At 40.8% G+C, this 22322-nt stretch overlaps 3 protein-coding genes across 6 annotated transcripts in view; all 3 read right to left on the bottom strand.

Annotated features, from left to right (window-relative positions):
- Positions 1–2197: 2197 nt before the first annotated feature.
- LOC306980946 (DNA damage-inducible transcript 4-like protein) lies at positions 2198–7666 on the bottom strand. 2 transcript variants are annotated; one of them, XM_079580494.1, is made up of 3 exons: positions 7335–7666; positions 3825–3973; positions 2198–3391 (listed from the first exon to the last, which is right to left on the bottom strand). In XM_079580494.1, exons 2-3 carry the CDS (start codon positions 3913–3915, stop codon positions 2901–2903), a joined length of 582 nt encoding a protein of 193 aa, XP_079436620.1. In that variant the 5' UTR covers positions 3916–3973; positions 7335–7666; the 3' UTR covers positions 2198–2900. The 2 variants fall into 2 exon arrangements, with proteins under 2 accessions (XP_079436620.1, XP_079436619.1); XM_079580493.1 differs by lacking the exon at positions 7335–7666 and adding an exon at positions 4161–4421.
- A 1882-nt stretch (positions 7667–9548) lies between these two features.
- Positions 9549–18025, bottom strand: LOC306980876 (uncharacterized protein). Of its 2 annotated transcripts, none has more exons than XM_079580415.1 (13): positions 17673–18025; positions 15725–15784; positions 14754–14837; positions 14597–14686; positions 14438–14521; positions 13563–13592; positions 13344–13403; positions 13228–13269; positions 13054–13152; positions 12225–12249; positions 12057–12139; positions 9735–9866; positions 9549–9692 (listed from the first exon to the last, which is right to left on the bottom strand). In XM_079580415.1, the coding sequence occupies exons 1-12, from the start codon at positions 17737–17739 to the stop codon at positions 9853–9855; spliced, it is 738 nt and encodes a 245-aa protein (XP_079436541.1). In that variant the 5' UTR covers positions 17740–18025; the 3' UTR covers positions 9549–9692; positions 9735–9852. The 2 variants fall into 2 exon arrangements, with proteins under 2 accessions (XP_079436541.1, XP_079436540.1); XM_079580414.1 differs by having other exon boundaries at positions 14597–14689; positions 17673–18020.
- A 2211-nt stretch (positions 18026–20236) lies between these two features.
- LOC306980862 (protein phosphatase 3 catalytic subunit alpha) overlaps positions 20237–22322 on the bottom strand; it is a 98580-nt gene continuing 96494 nt past the window's right edge. For both annotated transcript variants that reach the window (XM_079580393.1, XM_079580394.1), the window contains one exon: positions 20237–21917. In XM_079580393.1, coding sequence (XP_079436519.1) covers positions 21715–21917 — 203 coding nt within the window. In that variant the 3' untranslated portion in view covers positions 20237–21714. The remainder of the gene's footprint in view (positions 21918–22322) is intronic.

Genomic DNA, 22322 nt, shown 5'->3' with positions numbered 1-22322 from the left:
ACCTATTACTGAATAGAAGCAAAACAAATGCATATTCAGTATAACTATCACAGCAGTAGCTGAGGCTGAAGAGGCAGGATTTTCAAGAGGCCTACTTCCATGTTTTCCTCCACAACAATTGGTGATGCTATATTCATCCAAGAGGTCTCATATTTGAAGCAGATTCTGCCCTCATATAAAGCTCGTTCATTTTCCATAGAAACCCAATTGAACAGCTGTCAGAGTGAGATGCCAGAGAAAGCCCGCCATAAGTGTCCTACCAAGGTCATCCCAGTGGGAGGAGAGTTGTGTAGGGACTGTATAGTAACACTGTGCTGCATATAGCCTAGCAACATCTCAAAATACCTCTTATTTTAAGGATTACGCTGCGGCTGTTAAACATGTGCGTGTGACTCTGATATTTATTTACAAGAGGCTTTTAAAAAAAAATAGTAATTGCTAAGTGTGGAGTTAGTTAAAATAGATTTGGCCTAATGGTAGAAAGTCATTTTGGTCACAGAGGAAAATGTAGATGGATGTGATCACTGACAATAACAAATGAGTTTTTATAGCTACCAATGTTTATTGTTCTTTGCGATTGTTGTCTGTCTCTTTAAGTGCATACATTCTAATCTTTCACCATATGACTGCCAAAACATTCAAATAAACAGATTAATAACAATTTATCGCTAGGCAAATGAAAAAAGCAGCCCGGTGTCCTGGAAAGACTCCAGTGCATCTTCTCATTCTGTTCCTGTTCCTCTTAGGTATGTACTGCCCATAAATTGTACTGACAGATAGAATTATGGCAAGGTGGTTTTATAATAAGAATATGTAAATAAATCTTTAAAATGTAAAATCTACTTAGTGTTTCCATAAACATAAAAAGACGAACAAGGATCACAGGAGCTGTTGCATCAGTCAGAGAGGCATTCGTCAGACTTCCTTATTCCCAAAGAGAGGTTGATTCTTCAGTCAGATGGAAAACGTGGAAACAGCTGAACCGCAAACCATCCTCCAATGATCTGAAGTTAAGGACAAGTGACTTGGGGAACATTTGCAAATGGACTTTTCACTAATGTGCCTACTGTGATCATAAAGTCGGTGAATCCCTCTGTTAACAAAATCTTGGAGTATGAAAAACTAAAGATCCTCCAGCAGAGGCAGGTGGTACTTTGAAGTAGTGCATGTTTTTGAGTAGCTTTTTAAAGTATTACTTACTACGTACACATAGACATTTAAATAAAAAACATTAAAACACACTCTGGGACGGGAAATTGGTTCTGAACTAAATCCAGCATAGTATTTACAGCACTAGTCATTAATATGCATTTTCCCATTCAAAAAACTATTTCAAAGTTACTCTAACTTGAGTAAATAGTTTTGCTGACTCTTTTCACCCCTGTCCACGGGAAGCATATTTGAAACTGGGAAACCGTGCAGTCACACAGTGCAGTTAGAATCCTGTTGACAGACTGAGGGGGTCTCAAGTCTCCCCAGAGGATTCAGCGAAACGGTCACCATGGCGGGTCACCCTAACCCTCCAGTACTTTTCCAAGTCAAGGTGCACCATTACAGGCCGTGCCCCCGTGCAACTGATGCAACCCCCCTTTGGCATTTTCAATGCTGCAGTGTTTTGGTGATGTTTATTGGAGAAAGTCGGGCGAGGTAGTGACGTGACACCACCTCTTTGTCCCTTCACAATGAAAGTGATGCATTTTGCACAAGATCATGTGCCTGGGCCATTGACCTCGCTGTATCTGTGTCAGTCTGCTGCTGGTGCATGAATGGCCCGACTGTGCAACCAGTAAACAGCACAGTCACCTCCAACTAGGGACAGTGCGTCGTCAGATTACAGTTGATTGTACTTGGAAATACAGGAATTGACTTTGAGCTGCAAACTAACACTGGGGTTGTTTGTTTGGATGATGAAAAATCACTAATTAAAAATCATTACAGGCTGAGAAATGCCACACAAACTATAGAGCTTCACACTTTACTCTCAAAGGTCACACACGGTCACAGGAAGAAGATTTGTGTGTTTGATTAGAATGTCAATATCGAGATTAACACATGTTGTAAAGCCTATTGCTTAAAGCTGAAGAGTTCAGTCATGGTTGCACTGACCATAAGCACCGCAACATGAGCATATACTGCAAGCTACATGTCAATACTTTCTTTGTGATACAAATGGCACCAACAACTTGAGGTAGGGTTTAAATAGTTTATTGCCTGGTAGACAAGACAAAAACACATTTACTATCAAAAATGTGCAAAACTGGAAGATACCAAAACCACAAACAACCTGGATATCCAATGGCCTTCCATAAAACCTTATGCGTCACAATCAGACAATCTGCTAACTGTCTAGGTGCTACTGAGCGTGTATACAATGATAAAAGAGATACCCTGAATACACAGGTAATCTCAAAAGACAAAGTGTTTCTCTTGGATTTAAGGCAGTCACATTTCCCACATTAAAAATAAAACAGCAGCAAATGAGACATCCAAAGACAGAACATCCTTAGCCCTAAACATTGTTATATAATTATGGCCCCAATGACTGCTGCATCAGCCAGTCAACACTACATGTGTGCTTTCATATTCTGTACCTAAAACAAAGTGGCTAGTGTTTTAAAGTGTCCCCGCAAAACAAATACAAATATTACATTCATTGGCAAAAACTTCCAGATAAAATTGTGTGGAGAACCTATAGTTAATACAATCTGCTGATAGAAATGCACTTCACAAAACCCTCTGAGGCTCATGCTCGCACAAGCCTCTAACATTACAGCCCCAGATCCACAAAGAACTGACCGGCTCATAGTTCTCACTGACAAACCACGTTGTACAAAAACACTGTAGAAAAGGCGACACAAGGGTGTCAGAATAGGTGAAATAAGTGCACACAAATACAAGGTTCAGCACTCCTCGACCACGGTGCCTGCCGCGGAGGAGTACAGCTTCTTTTTGACCAGTCTGAATCCTGGACTTAGTTTGAGTGTGTGCCTAAAGGAAGGGGCGAAGCATGTCCCCATGAAAAGGAAGTCTTTTAGGCTGGGCCAGGCTGTGCCGTCCTGTTTGAAAACTAGAGTCAGCTCAAAGGTGGGCACGACAGAGGAGTCGTACACGATGCGATCCAGCCGCTTAACACCTTTGTCCAGCTCTAGGTGGATGTAGAGCACACAGCCACGCAGACCACAGGGCTCACAGGAGGCCAGCCGAAGCACCTCTTGGGCTATTCTCCAGGTAAGCCGCTCCGGGACCAGCACAGACGAACAGTGCAGTGTGGTCTTTTTGGACCGAGACAAACAGTTCTCAAACATCCTGACCAGCTGCTGGCAAGTTCTGTCCCCCTGCACATCCACTGCCCTCTCAGGCTCCACCAGGCAGCGCTCCCAGAAGTCCAGCTCTACATGAATGACAAAACATTTGGGGTCAGTACAGACATACATTGTATATTCACACATCTGAATACATTTCTTTAATGGCTACTCCAACGTGCTAAAGAAATAAATGAATGCATACATACTTTAGTTTTATTTTGACATTATATAAACTGCATACATGTCATTTGGTAAATCCCGTTGTTTCCACTTTGTACAAAATCTACAAACAGTAGAATAAAAATACTGCTACAAATCTGGCATATACTTTATTTCAGGGAAAACATGGCATTTTGTGCTGCTGCTGTGCAGAGGCTAAAGGATGACTTCATCCTGAGATGACTTGTGTCCCCGCCCCTCCCTCCTGCTCTGCTGCAGCCATGCACCACAGACATAAACAAGTGCACCTCCAGCAGCTCACAGCACAAAAACTACCACAGTGGTTCTACAAAACCTCACCTTTCTCAATGCATGCCTGGTCGTAGCGCCGGTCCACCAGCTCAGAGATGCACTCTCCAGTCTTGGTCTTGAGTGTGCTTGTGGCGACCATGGTGGCAGAAGTCTACTTCTTCTAGATGGGGTTGTTGTTCTGTTTTTAACAAAGCTGCCTGTGAACAAAGTAGCAGCGCTAATGTCAACAACAACAACGTCACGATCTACGTTCAAAAGACACACGGATCATCTGGACCCAGGCAGCACCACTTTAACCCAACCCTTCTCCAAGAAAGAGAAACTTTCCCTCATGTTCACACATAGTAACCGCTACAGTAAATGACAAAGGTTATTCGTACCCACCTTAAATATTATTTAGTGATTTTCCATAAATAAAGTTGCCACAGGCGTTGCCGCTCCCTCACAGACAGACAAATGGACTCAGACACAAACACTCTCCCCTCAGTAACTTCACTGGCTCATTTATACTCCTGTCTCAGCTGACCAGAGGGCTGGACCAATCAGCGCGCTCCTCCGCGGACACTCCAGCTCGCTCCTGATTGGCTGTGTCAGGGCGTTAAATGAAATAATTGACCAATTCAGTTCGCGTAAACGTGTTGCTACTGTTCTGGGTGAATCTGTGAGCGCAGTTTGCCCAGTAACCTTTGAGACTTGATTTTGAAAAAGTGATCGATTGGGAAAAATGTAAGTAGGCCAAATGGCAGAATGAACAAAAACTTAATAAACTTAAATTAAAAATGTGCTACAGTCATATTTGATGGCGGTACAGATGACAAAACTTGCCTTTTTGCCAGTGTCAGCTATTTCCTTTTCTTTCCATGTTATGTCTACACTTCTATCAGCAGATGTGGCAGGCGAATCATGCTCAAAGTACAAACACTTTGTACATTGCAGTAACACAATTAAAACCTGTGCAAAACAGTTCAGAACTGCCCGTTTCATTAGCTATTCTTGTCACAAGAGTCATAAGAATCATAGAGCATCCTTGTCCTGTAGTCTGAAGCCTAAAAGTGAAGTATTGTCTGCAGTATACAATACATAGTACAAATGATTGGTTTGTCACTCTGGACTTTTCTGCTATTAACATTAACACTACTTCTGCTACAATGTCAGAAAGTCTGTGGCGAGTCCTCTCACCAATGCAATGTCAGGCCCTGAGTCAAAGAGGCACAATTCCAAGTCCAAGTGAATGCCATCAGATTGAGATGATTCTTTTTTTAATGGATACTGCACTCATTATTTGACTACTTCTTGCTAATAAAAGTGTGAGTATGCACCACGGCTGCCACATACTACTGAAAACACTGAAAATATGCAGTAGATGGGGCATTAAAAGCAGTTGTTATCCCAGTCACTCTACCTCTCAGAAGATATTTGCCCCGCTCAGAAACTGGATCTGGCATACTTGCCCCCAGCAGCTCGTCCCAGTGGGGGTAACAGAATCTATGAACGAGAGTTTCTCCCGTCACATGGACCAAAGCAGACACTGTATATCCAAAGAGTCACATGCACTGGCTGCAGACGTAGAAACTGTAGAAATGTCCTCACAAACATGATGTTGTTTTGTTTTGCTGATGTGACGGAAATGCACCTTTCAATGCAACCACACATTTCCCTATCAAGTGCTTTACGTTTGGCTAAAAACTGATAGCTCCTGCTCCTGACAGGTTTCCCCAGTTGTTCCCAGATCAGACTTAACTTGCTGTTCATCAAGGGAATCATGCATTTTAAAGCACCTCACAACAATAGATAGCCAGGTGGGCCTTTACCTCGCCTCAGACATGATTTTTTGTCTCCAAGAATAAGCTGTGTGGACTACAGGTAGCCAAACATGAAGTTACAATAAGGTCCTCTATACCAAATGCTTAATCTGACAAACAGCATGGTCAGTGTCCAGCTGAGCATTAGGGTTTCAGTGGCTGTATTGACATAGACACATATGGCCTGGAATGTTTTAAAGTCCATCCATCCATCCATCCATCCATCCATCCATCCATCCATCCATCCATCCATCCATCCATCCATCCATCCATCTTCTACTTTTCCTCTCTATCTCTATGGCTCCTCCTGCAGGTGGTGGGTCCACAAAAGGACGGCCTCATGGTTCAAACCGGGCCTGTTGGTCTCTCTTAAGGGGCTTCTGAACCGCTCTTTGCCTGACCCGTCACCTAGGACCTGTTTGCCATGGGAGACCCTGCCAGGGGCACGAAGCCCCCGACAACAGAGCTCCCAGGATCATGCAGGTGCTCAAACCCCTCCACCACGTTAAGGTGGCGGTTACAGGAGGGGATGTTTTAAAGTGTGGCTTTAATGAATTAGCACCACCTCACTTGAGTTGATTCATTGTTAATTTTATTTTTCTGATGCTGTACCCAAATGTGTATCTGTCAAACGTAAAAATTTGCTGCGCCAATATTAAGTTCGACCCTGTTGCAGTGAAGGTGGTAAATATAGCAGATGCATATGGTGAAGGTTCAATCAGGTCCTGACCCATATATGTCGCTGCTTATGAGGCCTATTTACTTTATGAGAATGATAAGGCTTTCGGACCTAGTGGCACACATTTCAACACGCTCTACTGTCGTCATGAAAACATTTAACAAGCAACAGTTAACCCCGAGGGCACAAGTTAATTGTCCCTGGAAAATGACAGTGTCTGAATTTGTCTAAAGTATGCAAGGTCAGCTGAAATTTAGCGGAGGCTATCTATTTCACACAACGAATAATTTTGTGTAAGGATATTGGTTTGCCAGGACTACAACAACCTCTTCTGCTAAATAAAGCTATATTTTCTGCTGCTGCATCGAAAACCTTCTGTAGTTCCTAGTCTTCAGTGCTATCTGCTGACAGCAAAGTATCCTGGGTTCAATGATTGACTGAGTTGGGCCTTTCTAAGCTTTGCAGGTTCTCCCTGTTTCCCCCATCAATTGAAAATGTGTACAATAAATGCATCTACAACTAATGGCAGCTTCTTAACCAGGATCCTGGAGATGGGCCCTAGGCGCTGCATGGCTGCAGGTCAGTGCTCCTGACATGTTGCCCTGAGGGGATGGTTGAAGAATGGGGTAAATGCAGAGGAATGAAAAAAATCTCCCCAGACATACATACAAAAAAAGAAGAAGAAGATTTTTCTATGTGTAGCAGTGAGTGGTAAGTTTGACCACTGGCAGAGCCCCGGGGTGATTACTACAGCTGTCACATCTTTGACAGATTTCAGAGATGTTAATTTCTATTGGCAGGGCTAGAGATGCTTCACATACATGCTAAAGTAGGTTGTTAAAGTTGATGTTTTTATTATACTTGGTTTGATTGTGAGCTACATACAATTCTTACTACTACTTTTTCGACAACAACAACAACTACTACCGCTTCTCCTTGTGTATTCAAGCAAGTGTAAGAGATATCAGATATCATTTTCTATTAGCTCGTCTATAAGTTGTATGCCACAGTAAGTCGAAGTTGTGTTCATTGGTTTGCAAGTACTACAACCATAACCTTTGACCACTTGATACTGACCATTTGACCTTAACTGGTTGTAAATCACGCCAGCTTCCTTCTGCTTGTGAACTCCCTTCTTGTGCCAAGTCTCCTGAATGGAGGAGTGGGAGTTGAAACGTGTAGTGGCTCGTGTTACTAATCCGAGGCTCTGCAGATGATCCTCTGTTGTAGGCGACGGGACGTCCGGTATGTGGATTGCACTGGGTTCAGGGATCCATACATCTGCTGCTGCGCTTCTGCTGAGTCGTGCCTTTTCACCACACGCCAGACAGCCGGGGCAAGAGTTACGGGAGACAGTGCACGTGCAGGGGAATGGCTCCTGCACGTGCAATATACAAGAAGACATTTTGAGACAGAAATGATGATTATTATCCAGGATTCAAAAGTTCCATTAAAGCTTCTCGAAAACCATAAAAATTGTAAAAAAGGAAATTGTGTTCAGCAAACGAGGAAAAATGCCACTAAAATCAGATGTTTAGACGATTGATTTGTGTAAAATGTCCAATGTTCATTTGCAACAACAAGTCAACACTACATTGTTCATCTGCGCGGCCTAAAGTCGGCTTTGTATTAATGTAGTAACTGATCGGGGACAATTCATGGCGGAATAAGGTGAATAGAACTTTACCTTTACCTCTGTCACTTTCTGTCAGCAGCTTAAAAAATAAAAATAACTTTTCAGCCCAACATTGCATTTCATTAACATTGCTGTTTCACTGAAATAAATTATAAGATAAGATAAGATAAGATATGAGAAGATAAGATAAGATAAGATAAGATAAGATAAGATAAGATAAGATAAGATAAGATAAGATAAGATAAGATAAGATAAGATAAGATAAGATATGAGAAGATAAGATAGCTTTCTTGATCTCACAATGGAGAAATGTACTTGTTACATTCAGCTCTTAGAAACACTCAGGGAGCGCAATTAGGCAGAAATGTGAGAAAATAAAACAAAAATGATTAAATAGTAAAATAGTTTATAAACAGTAAATAATTAAGTAAACAGACTATAAAAAATGTTAAAGTCAGTATTAGCAGTGCAGGTTTACATCATAGTGCAGGTGGTTGATAAAGTGACACAGGTAAGTGATTTAAATACTGCAAAGGAGTTATTGCACATGTTACTTTACAGTCTTGTTGTACAGTCTGACAGCAGTGGGGATGAAGGCCTTGCTCCTTCTTGCACTGAGGGTACCTCAGTCTTCCACTGAAAGAGCTGCTCAGCTCCTCTACAGTCCTGTGCAGTGGGTGGGAGGTGTTGTCAATGATGGAGGTGAGCTTGGCTAACACCCTCCTGTCACTCACCTCCTCCACAGAGTCCAGGGGGCAGCCCAGGACGGAGCTGGCCCTCCTGATCATGCACCTGATTCTATCTTTCAAAATAAGTCAGATTTTCAACATGCACAATATGCACTTTAACGTTTTTTATAGTTCCTTTACTGAGAAGTTGATAAGACGTACGCCATTTAAAATATATAACATATTTTAGTGTGAAAAACATTATTTGGTCAATTTGACTAACATAAAACTAACTAACATAGAAATAGTATTCTACAAATGATCACTACCGTACAGTACTATAGTATATTTTACTAATAAATGTGTTTTAAACAGCTGTAACCTCTGGGCCACCGCTGGGAGGGCATTATACTGCAGTTATAGGCCTATGCTAGTGCAAGTGATCGGCGCACTGCCAGGCCCCTCATGGCCTCGGCTGTAGGACTTTGGTCGCCTGTTTGCTAATAGCCAGTCTCATCTTACTGCAAAGTGCGCGTACCTCCTCACTACCACACTCCCCTGCTTCAAAACAACACGCCTGTTAACTTCATAAAGAAAAATAGTTCAGTGACACTGTTTGAGAGCTGTGTTGTGGATATTGAACAGTAGGTCAACGCACAGATCCACTTTTACGCAGTCAGCTCATATCTCACTGCTCTGTAAAGTGGACTGTAATAAACACGCACCTGCCTGCGCGCGGACCGGAGGCTCTGAGCTGAATGCGTGCTCCCTCTAGTGGTGAAAGGCAAATCTAACACCGTACAACTGGGCCAAAAATGTAGGTCAGCGACTGTTTGACCCAAAAGAGCCAAAGTAAAATACAAAAACTGCATTTCTTCTTGTAATTCCAAGCAGACATAGTTTCCCAGGGGTAAAACAGTTGTTATAACACAGTATCTAATATTTACACAACAAAAAAGTACAATTACACACTTTTTAAAAACCGAAAGTGATTTATTACATCCAATACATTTGAGGTGACGCTGTACAAAGTGTTTGGTCCTGTTGTGAACATTTGAGGTGATGATAAATATTTTCAGCACACCCTTTATGTCTTGTCATCATAATCATCTCAGTGTTGTTTATTATATTCTAAAAAAAAAAAAAAAAGGAAAAAAAAGAAAAAAAAATCACATTTAAAAAAGCAATAAAAACAACAATAAAACAAGCAGACTCCTAAATGTCATGTTATGTCAGACCTTGGGTGAATGGGCAGTCACAATGGGTTCTCCACGAGCGCAGAGCAGGGGCTTTATCTGGCAGCAGCTGGAAGATAGAGGACAATAGAGACAATAGAGGGCGCTGGTGAGTACGTGCAAAATGACATGCACAGTGGGTTTTACTTACTCCCAAAACGTTTTCATTATGTATTTTAGCTTTTTGACTGTTTGGGCATAAGAAACCGCTGTCTGAATCCACTAACCAGGGATTGACATGGACACTGCCCAACCATAACACAGCACTGCAAATATTGATTTTGATTTTGTAACTCTTAACATTCATTAAACCACTCGAGTTTAATCATTTATACCAGTCAAGGTTGTTGCTTTCCATGCTTTCAAATGAAATTACATAATAGGCCTTAACCTCTTAACCCCCGCAATAACAAGTACATTTTCTCCGGTTCCCCAATCTAAACACAGCCTATAGGCCAGTGTAATGCCTCATTTGAAAGCTCAGACCTACAAAAGTCAACTCAAGGGATCTGTTTCTTTGCGTTTTTGTCACATTTCTGTTACTCTTTTGTGACTTTTTGGTTGTTTACGCTTTATTGTCACTATTTTTTCACTTTTTCCCGCTCCACTTTATTTTACACTACCTTGATACATTGTACCAGTGAAATATTAATATACAATGTAATCTGATTTGCAACAATGTGTAATAACTTTTACCTATGGGTTAGATACACGATGGAATATTATGTATTTGTAGTTTGGAGGAACATAATGTAATAAGACATATATGGCCTTTAGGGTCTTATGTCTTATTACATTATGTTCCAGCAAAGTACTTAAACACATTATTCCATTGTGCATGTACTACATAATAATAATAATAATGCATATAGCACTTTTCTGGACACTCAAAGATGCTTTACATTGCATTATTCATTCACTCCATACTCGGTGGTGGTAAGCTACTATTGTAGCCACAGCTGCCCTGGGGTAGACTGACGGAAGCGAGGCAACCAGTCTGCGCCATCAGCCCCTCCGACCACCACCAACCTCTCACTCACTACATTCGCCAGGCTTCCTGGTGTTCCCAAACGGTCTCCCATCCAAGTACCGACCAGGCCCTTCCCTGCTTAGCTTCCAAGGTCTGACGGGATTGGGCAGAGCATAGGCGGTATGGCCACTAGCATAAGCAGTATGGCCACTGGTACATAGATAGTTCCATGTACTACATAGTTCCATGTACTACATAGTTCCAGCAAAGTACTTAAACACATTATTCCATTGTGTATGTACTACATAGATACAAGTTATTACAGATTGTTATATTGTTATAAAGTAGATTACATTGTACAAACTTTTGTTGGGTACAATGTATCACGTTAGAGTTAAAATAAAGTGTTGCTTCTGTTGCTCTTTTTTGTGGCTTTTTTCATCCTCATTTTTTGTCTTAATTTCGTTGCTACTTTGACACTTTTTTTTCAAGAAGCTTTCAGATTTGGGTAAAACTGAAGGAAATGTGCTTGGTTCAGGTGAGAGGTTAAAATAAGCGTAATTAAACTGTTGCTTGGAACATTTACACACCAAAAATAACAGCCACAGTGCCCAGTGAGGAAACAGAAGTAAATGTCAATCATGAGACAAAATGCCCCATGATTAAATATTCCCACACTTTGTGGCAACATAAACTCATTCTCACTGAAATTCCTTAGGCGTGACGGCGCTTCCTTCACAGCCTGGGCCGTATGGAGGAAGGAAGGCCATCCACTGGTATTTACGTCTACGAGGTGAGCGAGTGTGGACAGTGTGTTCACATCTCATCCCATGACATACCTCAACAACAGCAGCCGCATAGCTCACAACGTACAGCAGTCTCCGGGCCGCCTTGACATTTTCTACGGGTCGTACAATGGCTAGAGCGCGCAATAATCAGTGTTTATGTAAGGAAGTCGCTATCTGTCATACTGGGCTGCTGCTGGTCCGAGGGCGTGCTGGGGTTCAATCGCAGGAAACACCTTCGGCTACATGGCAAAATCCCATCAGCCCCCGCGCAGCACAATGAGATATTAAAAGCCGGCTCGCTTCCCTGGAATAATTGGGAACCCGCGTTCACTTAAGCGAGAATGCCAGAACAGGAGCCGCTCGGGAAGGAACACAGTTGCAAAAGCCAGTTATTAGTTTTTTTTGTGGTGTTGTGACTGACTAAAACGCATGTATGAAGCTGCTTGTTGTCATTTTATAGGAGGAGGACTCGTTGTTGTACAAAGATGAGGAGACTGCTCACCGTTTTCTTCTGCCCCGGATGACTTCACTCCCAGCAGCATGACGCCATCTTTGGTGCTCTCGGGACGGCTCTGGAACGAGGCACTGAAACAGAAAAAAAAAAAAAAGGATTATCACTGTGTTTAGGCGTGTCTGATCAAATCATGTTCAATCCAGAGGAAAAACGTACTTCTCAGTGCCGGTGTCAAGGGTGTCTGTTGAAGAGCACAAAAGCGTTCATTTTCAAGTGGCTTTACATTGAACGAAATCATGATAATTGTTTTTAGATGCTTTGCTGTTGTTATGTGTAGCCTTGGAAGTATAATAAGTTTAAAGGGATATTTCAGAATTTTTGACATAGGGCCTCATTTCCTAGTTGTCCAGAGTGTTGTTGATTTCTGGAGACATATATATATATTTTAAATCATGCAGTCCTTATATATGAAGAGGTTAGTGGTGCTAGGTTAATGCTAGGCTAGCACATGTCTATGGTAACTAGTAGCCTGCTTTAAAAACTCTTCAAAATCATCGGGTAGTCCTCCAAACGTTTCCGTATCTGATTTGTAGAAAGCTCCTTTGTGAATTCCACGTGTAGTAATGCCGGCCGCAGGTAAACAAACTACTGTAGATCTGCTAACCTAGCAGATCACTCCGCCACTGTGTAGCTTACAACCAGGAAACTGATGCTGCTCAAATAGAAATACTTTTAAATGCAAAATGGTTGTATCTCAAAAAATACTGAGTCAACACAGTAGTCTGGTGTTATAAGTGATTTGCCTCAGGTGCATTGTGCTTGGGTCAGACTGTTTTTAATGCAGGCTACTAGTTACCATAGACATGCACTAGCCTAGCACTAGCCTAGCTCCACTAAACTCTTCAAATATCAGGACTGCATGAATAATAACCAAACTCTTTTTTCCCCCAGAAATCAACAACACTCTGGATAACTAGGAAATGAGGCCCTGTGTCAAAAATCTGGAACTCTCCCTTTAAAGTCTGTAGCTGCAGGTGTTTGTCACCTGTGTGATCGGCGACCTTCTTGCATTTGAAGCGGAGGACCAGGATGAGCGCGGCGGCGACCAGGAGCACGGGCAACACGATCCACCACAGCCTCTTATCTGCAGCATAATGATAACAAACTGTACATTCACGCATTACACAACTTTATGAATAGATTGAGACGGCGTGATTACCTGATTTAGGTGGAACTTTCTCATCTGTGCCGGACTGAGGACCTGTCGACACAGAAATGATATCAGCGGCTTTTCTATTTCTAATAAAGGGACCTTCTTGAGTTTTACTTTCTTACCAGGACTTTGCTGCTTTGTTGTTTCTCCTTTAGCGCTTACAGTCGTAATGGCCGGTGTCTCTAAAAAGTACATATAAAAAAGTATTGTGAACATAATTTTCTTTCATAAAAGCCTGTTGTATGTCGTGAAAAAGATCTATTGGCCAACACTGATTGCATAACCAACGACTATGCTGGACATTGGGTCAGATGTTTTGTGAAGTAGACTGTATAACGTACCTGCAGGTTGTTTAACTGAGGGAGTAGTGCCTGAAAAATGAAGAGTAAGGTTAATAGTCTGCTGTTTCTATCAATAATATAATGACTGATTTTCATACGGTTAGAGCTGGGTACCAACTTTTTTTTAAAAATACAGGCAATTTACTTGGCTTTCGATACCGATACCTGAACAAAACTTTTTTCGATACCTTTACAAAATTATCTGTTATACAGAACCATAAAACGGATAAATAATGTTGATTTGATCCTTTTCCTTCCATTTAATTATTATTTTCTTCCACAAATTATTAAAAAACATTTTCATGCTTTTTCTCAATTCTCAATTTTCTGTTATTATTTTTTTTCGACAATTCTTAATTTTTTTCCACCATGTGTTCCCCCAATTCCCCCCCCCCAATTTTCTATTTTGTTTCCAAATTTTACCCACATTTTTCCCCCCACTTTTTTTTCATCTTGTTTTTCATTTATAAAGATTTTATATTTCTTTCGGTACTTTCATTTTTTCGATGCAATTAGTACCTAAACCTTATTTTTCTTAATACCAGACTGTTATCGTTTAACGGTACCCAGCTCTATCTTCAGCATAAATGAAATGAAATCTACCTTCTGAGCAGGGTTCAGAATGTAGTCAGACCTTTCTATTTATCTATATGTTGTTATGCTGTCTGTCTATCTGTTACAGAAAATGTTTTTTCCTTTCTCCATCATGAGCAGTGAATGGGGTTTTCCACAGAATGAAACTTCCATTAATGCTCAAAAACAGCGTATAATTGCGAGGTGTGTATAATAGATCTGCAGCTATTGTAAAATTTCTACTTTTGACATGATTTCAGCAACACACTGCTACATAGAGGTAATCCAAAGCTCCATCTTGCCTGTGCTTGTGTTTGCTTCTGTCACAGGTGGGTCCACTCTGCGCTGGCCACCCGTCACAGTCGGTATTGCCTTCTGTGTAACAACTATACAAACAGAGGAGCCACATGGTAAACTAATGTACAACAAATACCCAAGGATACAAAAAAACTTCTCCTTACCCACTGCGGCCGGTGTTGTTTTGGCTGTTGTGGGAGCTTCCGTTTTCGCAGCTGTCGTCACTGGGGCTGAGGCAATAGTAGTTGTATTCACTGCTAGAAAAACATACAAATGTAAAGTTCGATGAAGCACATGACGTCACTGGGCACATTGTCTTACCAGCGTCCATGGCTTTAGTTGTTGTAACAGGGGGAGCAGTTGAGGTGCGGGTGGTTGTGGTTGTAAGTACATTGGACTGTGTTGCTAAGGGAAAAGAACAGTCGTTAGAAGTGGTTCTCAAAATGTGGTACTGCTGGTGGTATTTTCAATAGAGATCATTTCATTTATGTTTCTGTGCTGATTTTATGTGAGGTGTTTTCTGGTTTAGACATACTTAAAGGCCCTGTACCTGATATTTTTACAAGTAATGGAATTAAGTTGTTTCCCCCCCCCCCCTAGTTAAAGGGACTATACAGAGGTTAAAAATGTTAAAATTATGTATTTTCCTCCCCCTACATGTCCCAGCAATGTCCTAATGTGTAGAATGAGCCCAGACTATTCACCACAACTGACTAAAATCCTGCACTGTCACTCAAAAAGCTATTACTTCGGGTCCGAAGTGCCGTCATGCACAAGCTTAATATAGAAGGTGCAGTTACACGTATGACCTGAGGTGGCAGTAATGAGTATGAAATGGCCAACTTGAATCTAGCCCCTTTAAAGGTACACTATGCAACTTTTTATTTGAAGAAAAAAGTTGATATTTGTGTGTGTTTGACCTTGTAGTGACCCAGTGGTTGTTTGAGTGGTCAGCATGACGTCTTTACTTTCCATCACAGTGGTCTCTAGGACGCTCCAGAATCAATTGTTTTGTAGGTTTTCACAGCTCACCAGGAAAACCTACAAAACAATTGATCCTGGAGCGTCCTAGAGACCACTGTGATGGAAAGTAAAGACGTCATGCTGACCACTCATACAGCCGATTGGTCAGTACAAGGTCAAATATGCACAAATATATATATATAAAAAAAATGTTTTCAGCATCATCAGCTTTGTTACTTTACTGACCCCTTGTGGCCCTGCTCGAGAATTTATTTACTCTTTATCGTCACAATAAACACATGTTAGTTAACTTACATTAATACACTTACTTTTTGGAGGTGGTGTTGCTGGTGTTACTGGTGCTGCAGCCACCGTTGTTTCTGATGAGGCTGCAATAAGAAAAAGTCAGTCAGATAATTACAGTATGGAAGGATAGTTCTAGTAATAGGATATAGGATTTGCCACGTGCATATTCATATATAATACCGTGTACAGTGTATTTTTGTACATGTACTGGCAAATCATACTGTATAATGATGCAATTCAGAGCCTTTCCCTGAAACTGTGGGCTTTCGACAGATAACACACTGCCCAATTACCTCTTAGATGTAGAATAACATGTGTGATAAGGTTATTTTTTAGGTTGACACTTTTTATGTACTTTTGTTTTATTTCTTCTGCCTTCATGAAAGTTATATCCTTCCACAAGATTAAAACAGCTTAAGACCCAGTTTTGTCCAGATTGTATTTTAGACCTAGTAGTATTTGGAAGGTCAGATATACATACAATTGTAAGTGGTGTGTAATGAGATCAACTAAATTAAAGCATACTACGTCTCTAATCTCTTCAGACTCGTTTGGTGACGGATCCTATTTGTAGCGTTCCTGTTTGGCACCTCTTGAAAGCGCCTTGAGACAGAGGCGTGTGATAGGTCCAAGAGTCAGACACAGGGTGAGGAGATAAAGTAAGTTTTTGAGCTGGATTTCCTCTGAGACTGAGTGAAGCTGTATCCTGTCCTATAAAACTATTGTTGTACTGACCAGAGCCTTGACTGCTTTTACACGGCTTTTCACACCACTCTTGGGCCTGTCTTGTATTGCTGCACTTTGGCTAAAACATTCATCACTTAATTAGGCAATTACGGATATAAACACTTTGAATTATTCACATTCATGCATTGTCAAACGCTGAGTGGTTCTTAAACTCTTCACACCAGCATCCGTTGTCCCAAAAAAAAAGGGATTTGAATGAACAGGAAAACAAACAAAATAGAGACCCGCCCTTGTTTTGCTCCATGAAGCTAAAAGACACTGACATTTAGAGAATATGAATTGAAAATAGAAGTTGACTATTCTGGCAAACCTGCATTGTTTCATGTTTATGCACAAGTTTCAATGGTGCTATTTTAGAGAAGCAGCTGAAGGCACACACCCTCACCCCTTTGGACAAATAACATCCAACGATACGCGAGTCAAATGTTCCAGGTCTAAGCTTGGCCAATGTAAGTGTGTCAGGAAGGGCGTCTTGTTTAAAAGCTTCAGGCAAATATACACACATCAATGTGTTAGTAAAAAATGTAACGTTCAGAGCAAAACTGTTAACTTGTGAGCGAGGGTCATAGAGTTCAAGACAGCAATTTTTAATAGAAAAAAAGTTGTGTGCAGTTGGCTCCTCAATTTTACATTTCTTTTTAGAGACAGTATGACAGTATGATGATATAAGACGTCTTATCTCATTCTGGGTGAACGGAAATAAGTTGGAGATTGCATGGCCCTGAGGTTGCGCTCAAAGTGTTGTGATGTTTGGAACCAGCCTCTGATCTTTATCTGTGCGAATACCAAAACCAAACATACAGTACATGGTTGCCTTTAGCGCTTTTATATGTTGGCAACACTTTCATGTACTAAATTCATTGTTTAATTTTTTATTCTTAGGGTGGATTACTAAGCAGCATATTTCTATTGTAACTATTAAGTTATTTTCACCTGATTAAGGAATACAGGACTGAGCAGATTCATACCATTAAAACTGCTTTCCCTGGTTTAAAGGTAACATCTCTGTAATACTGGGCCAAGCACATGACATAAGAACTTGCATTAAGCTCAATTATTTTTTCATCTCCTAAACTGAATGGTTGTTCATTCACAAACACTTGTAATCCATAGAAAGGTTTAAGGCCATATGGTTGATATGGCCGCTTATGAACCCAACTGCTAACAAGCACTTTCAACATAGAGCCCTGCCCTCCATCTGAAACTATCAGAGCTTGGACTTACCTGGAATGAACACATGGGCAGTTGCTAGTAGAAGCAGCACAGTCGCCCGGACCGTCTTTATGGACATTTTGAAGTTCTAATCCTGAAAATCTTCTCCCGCCGACTCAAAGCCAACCCGAGTGACCAGTGGGGAAGGTGTCCGGGCTGTGGGCACTGCTGCGCTGCTGTGGCCGTGGCTTATTTGGGCATTTCCTTCAGATAAAGAAGGGAGGAAATACACTGGCTTCCCCTTCCTGACGTAAAGAGGGCGGCTTCAGTGGAGACCAGTGCAAGGCGGTGGAAATCTCAGGAATCTTAAGTATACTGTAGGCATTCTGATTGATTGTTCACATTTATTACTATTACGGAAAAAATGGAATGCTTTATCACTGGGGTTGGGTATTTGGGAGGATAAAGAACTTGATTTCTTTTTCTTGTAGTGTAAATTTCTTTCTGTGGAATCTTTTGGCCTGGACCTAAATTGAGGATGTGATTAAAGTAGTGAAATAGTAGCATGAGAGCACAATAAGTCAAAAGTAAAGGTTTTAATAGGAAAAAGCAGTGGTCCGAGCACGGAACCTTGTGGTACATCTAGAACATTCTAACATGTCTGTGAAAATTTGAGCCCATTGAATTGCAACACTAAAATACAATTGAACACAGGACAGATGATCAACTCCAGCCATCATCTTTTCTTTTAAGCCATGGACTTAAAGCCACCTCACGTAACACCCAATAAATATAAGTAAAATACAAGTATTTGTTTTATTACAGGTATTTTTGTCATTGAGAGATCCCTAAAAACGGACAAAACAAAGATGTGTGTTGTCCCGTGACTGTCACTTTACAGGGAGTGGGGACGTCTCCAGCTCGTTTCCATGGCGATATTGACTAAAGGCAGCCAAATATGAGATTTAAATAGCGTAAGTCCTCAATAGTAGAATCCAAAATGTTATGCAGTGAGCCTTTAAACTGAAATGTTCTCAATGTTGTTTAATTCTGAACAAGGAAATCAACTTATCACTGCAAATTCTTCCAGTGACGTACAGCAGGGCACACCTAGCCCGAGCTCAGCCTCTCCCAAATGTATTCTAAATAAAAACGTCTCGAGGAAACAGCTTCCTACGAATGAAAACAGGAAATACTATGTTCATCAAAAGTTCACACAACACTTTTCTAATTTGTGTGCGTCACATGCACAGATTTTAAAACAAAAGGAGGCCGATTGTGTAAAACTTTGCTGGATAAAGAGATTGGGGAAGAATGAGCAAATAATTAAGACAGTTTCCGTACACATCGTAAAGGACTGTAGTTAACTCTGCAATTAAATTAATAATGTACTGTAACCGAAGTCCCAACAACACAATAAAAATGAATTGCCTATTATCTCTGCCAAACCTGCCTGATTTTTCCTGCGACTGCCATTGTTTATTGGCTGGCTCCAAAAACAGGATGCCGGAGTTTACTTCCTCTCATTTGGTGTTGTGTGTGATTGAAATGGCCTGAAGACATAGAAGTAACAGTGACAGTATTAGTGTGTAGTCATTTTTATTCCTCAACTTTAAACCGTGCAGCATTAATAGTGTGCACGTTGATGGAAGTAGCATATGTAAAAGTGTAATGGCATGGGAAATGCATAAAAAAAACAGGGCACATACATGTTGGCGTCGTTCTAAACGCAAATGCCGTTTTTACAGGGTTGAATGGTATTTCATGGCATTTATCAGGAAACATTGTCGGTATTTTCTTGGTTTCTTGGCAAAATGCATTGTTATCCCTAAATACCACACCATCTCGTGAACGTGTTATTATTGTGCAGGGAAATGTTCTCTGCATTTGGGAAAGACTGCAGTGCTGTGAGGCAAGAGCGCGTCAGCCACGTGCTCAAAATCAAATCATAACAACACCGCCCGACAAGTGACTTCCTGTTTCGATCCAGCACGTCAAAATAAAAGCACCATCTTATTCATTAGTTCAGCAGTTCATTAGTTCAACTTTCTTTCTGCCTAACTATTAACAGACAAAACACTTATAATGTGTGTATTTCATTATATTCTTGTAATGTTGCAGGTACCTGCTGAACTAATCAATGTGACGAGCTGTGTGCTTTTAGTTTGGCGTGCTGGATCGAAACAGGAAGTCACTTCTTGGGCGACGTTATGATTTGACGTTATGCACAGAGTCAATTCAAAGCAGAAGTTATAGTGAAAATCTGCAGTGACCAATTTTGCTACTATCTCTCAGCATTTATATTTGTGTTCCAAAGCAATAAACTGCAGTTTTCTTATTTTGGTTCACATATTTTGGCATAAAACTTGGCTTCAGTCTGACACTTTAATCAAACAGGTTCCTCAGGTCAACGATGAGGAAACGCTGTGAACTTGCCAAAAAGTCATTTCCTACCTCGCCACTCAAAAAAACAAAATAAATGGTAAGTCAAAATGAATAACAAGGGGGCATGTGCCAATTTCCACGCTACTGTAGGTATAAACACTACAGTAAAAAAAAAAAAAAAACGGAACCCCTGAACAGTGTCTGTATATCAGTAGTAAATTCCATACCGTTATGTCCTAAGAAAGTACCTGAAGTATTTCTCATGTTATTTGGTAGTAGATTTTATTGGACATGTTGCATATTCATGAAGTCGACTGTGGGGCAGCCCGAGTGGCACACGTAACACATAACAGGAGAGGTGCATCTCAAGTTCATGCACATTTTTATTGAACAGTTATATAAAATACTTTTCATAGTTGCAAGTGCATGCCTCATCTGCCAACAGTTTCTGAAGTTAAATTACAAAAAGCAAGGCTTCATGTCGTGTAGTGAATTACTTGGGCACTTAAGCTGTTCTTAAAAAAGATCTAAGTATTTTTTTTTTCTTAAAGTACTGAGCAGTATCAAACCTGTAACTGATATACAAAGCAGATTTCTAAATAATAAATGACATTTTTTTTTTTTTTGTGGCACAATTTTACAAAACAGAACGAAAAAAAAAGGGGAAAAAAAAGAAGATTCAGTTGTATTTTTAAAACCTGGTATATGGACACAGCTAACAGCTAATCATGCATTTTTGAGATCCACATGTAACCACACAACCTCACAAGAATTGTCAAACATGCGTATTTGGACTGTGCACTGACAAGCGCCTGTTAAAAATACAGCTTCCTCAACCGTCTTTAGATAATTAAATGCTTCAATTACAAAAAGAAGGCATAGCGTCATGGTGGTCGGTGTTTAAAGTACGCAGGATACATTTCCAATATATGTTCACTAAAGCGCAGTTCAAAACAGGCCTCCACAGCCAAACGGTTTCAGATCCTCTAGTTCCGTTGGTTGATTTTAAGAAAACATGCATAGGCAGACACTGTATTATTATTCTTTTTACACAATATAGGTTCTCTATTTTTACTTTGTTCGCAATACTTAAAAAGAGAGAAATTAACACTCAGTTCCAGCAAGCCACAATAAATCTACCCACCCCTCCCTTTTTGAAAAGACACAAAAATAAACATATTTGCAAATGATAGATAGGTAAATGTAAATTCCAGTTATGAAACTCAAGAAAATAGGTATTCATTAACAAGCTATTTAGCCATTATACAGAAAAAAAATCAGGTCAAAGCACACACCAAAAGAACCTGAGGTAAGCAATAATATGTACAAAATCATAAAACGTTCCATCATTTGGCATTTCGACAACATTGCAACATTCTTTTTAAGACTGCCTAATTCATTTCAGAGCTATTTTATAAGAGTAGCAAAAAAAGTTATCAATAAATAGTCCTTATTTAGTTTGTACACCCTTATGTTAAAAACAAGATCTCATGTCTGTCCTTTTAGTGCTGTATTTTTGTAAACGTACAATAATAAGAACAACTTTTCCTTTTGTTGTAAATGGGTCTTTGAAGAAACGTAAGAATGAGCGATAACATGGTACTCTCTTGGTTTCGTTCTGACATATACTGTGGAGTGGGGGTCGGGCCCGAAACAAATGAACCGGCGGGAACTTACAGACGGGACTAAACTAAGATTGAAGGCATATCCGCGGAGCAGCCAGCGCGGCTCACTGGATGCTGCTGCTGCTGCTGGTGCTGCCTTTGGGCTCAGTGCCGTTGGTCTCTGAGGACAGGGCCTTGTTGAGGGAGTTGAGGCTGGCGTCGGTCGGCAGGCCGTCCCGGCGCGGGGGCATCCGCTCGTTGATTCGGTCCAAACCTTTGGCCTCCTCGAAGCTGGAGATCTTATGTTGTGGAGAGAAGCCCTTGATGGCTGTTGACAGAAGGAGGAGATTTACATTCAGAAATCCCAGCTCATCTTTTGACTGTGACTAGAACGGAAACTGAGAGCTGTATTCTGGTCTCAATGAGCCCATTATTGATCTTAACGTGGTGGATAATCAACAAAACCTGCATCTGTGGAGACACATTAAAACATACCTGTAGGCTGCGGTCTAGAGAGAAAATGTAGGTTTAATGCCCCTAAATACATACGCCGAACTCACAACCTTGGACTGATCTATTATAACGTGCTTACTAAAAACTAGGGATGCACTGATCTGATACTGGCATCCGATATCGGAGCCGATACTGGAAAAAATACGATATCGGGTATCGGCTACAAATATCCGATAATGAACACAGTTTTGGCTCTCAATGTCTTAAAAACTCAACTTTT

This window comes from Gobius niger (genome assembly GCF_951799975.1).
Source record: "Gobius niger genome assembly, chromosome: 21".
NCBI lineage: Eukaryota > Metazoa > Chordata > Actinopteri > Gobiiformes > Gobiidae > Gobius > Gobius niger.
The sequence above is the reverse complement of the archived record's forward strand: the minus strand, read 5'-3'. Positions and strand labels throughout refer to the sequence as shown.

Bases quoted from the DNA above. Each gene is read 5' to 3' on its own strand.
- LOC306980946 (XM_079580494.1), bottom strand. From the start codon at position 3,915: ATGGTCGCCACAAGCACACTCAAGACCAAGACTGGAGAGTGCATCTCT. The intron at 3,392-3,824 runs GTGAGGTTTTGT...TCATTCATGTAG, and splicing joins CCAGGCATGCATTGAGAAAG to AGCTGGACTTCTGGGAGCGC.
- LOC306980876 (XM_079580414.1), bottom strand. From the start codon at position 17,739: ATGTCCATAAAGACGGTCCGGGCGACTGTGCTGCTTCTACTAGCAACT. The intron at 15,785-17,672 runs GTAAGTCCAAGC...TTCTTATTGCAG, and splicing joins TGCCCATGTGTTCATTCCAG to CCTCATCAGAAACAACGGTG. The intron at 13,593-14,437 runs GCAAGATGGAGC...TTCATTTTTCAG, and splicing joins AGAAGCAAACACAAGCACAG to GCACTACTCCCTCAGTTAAA.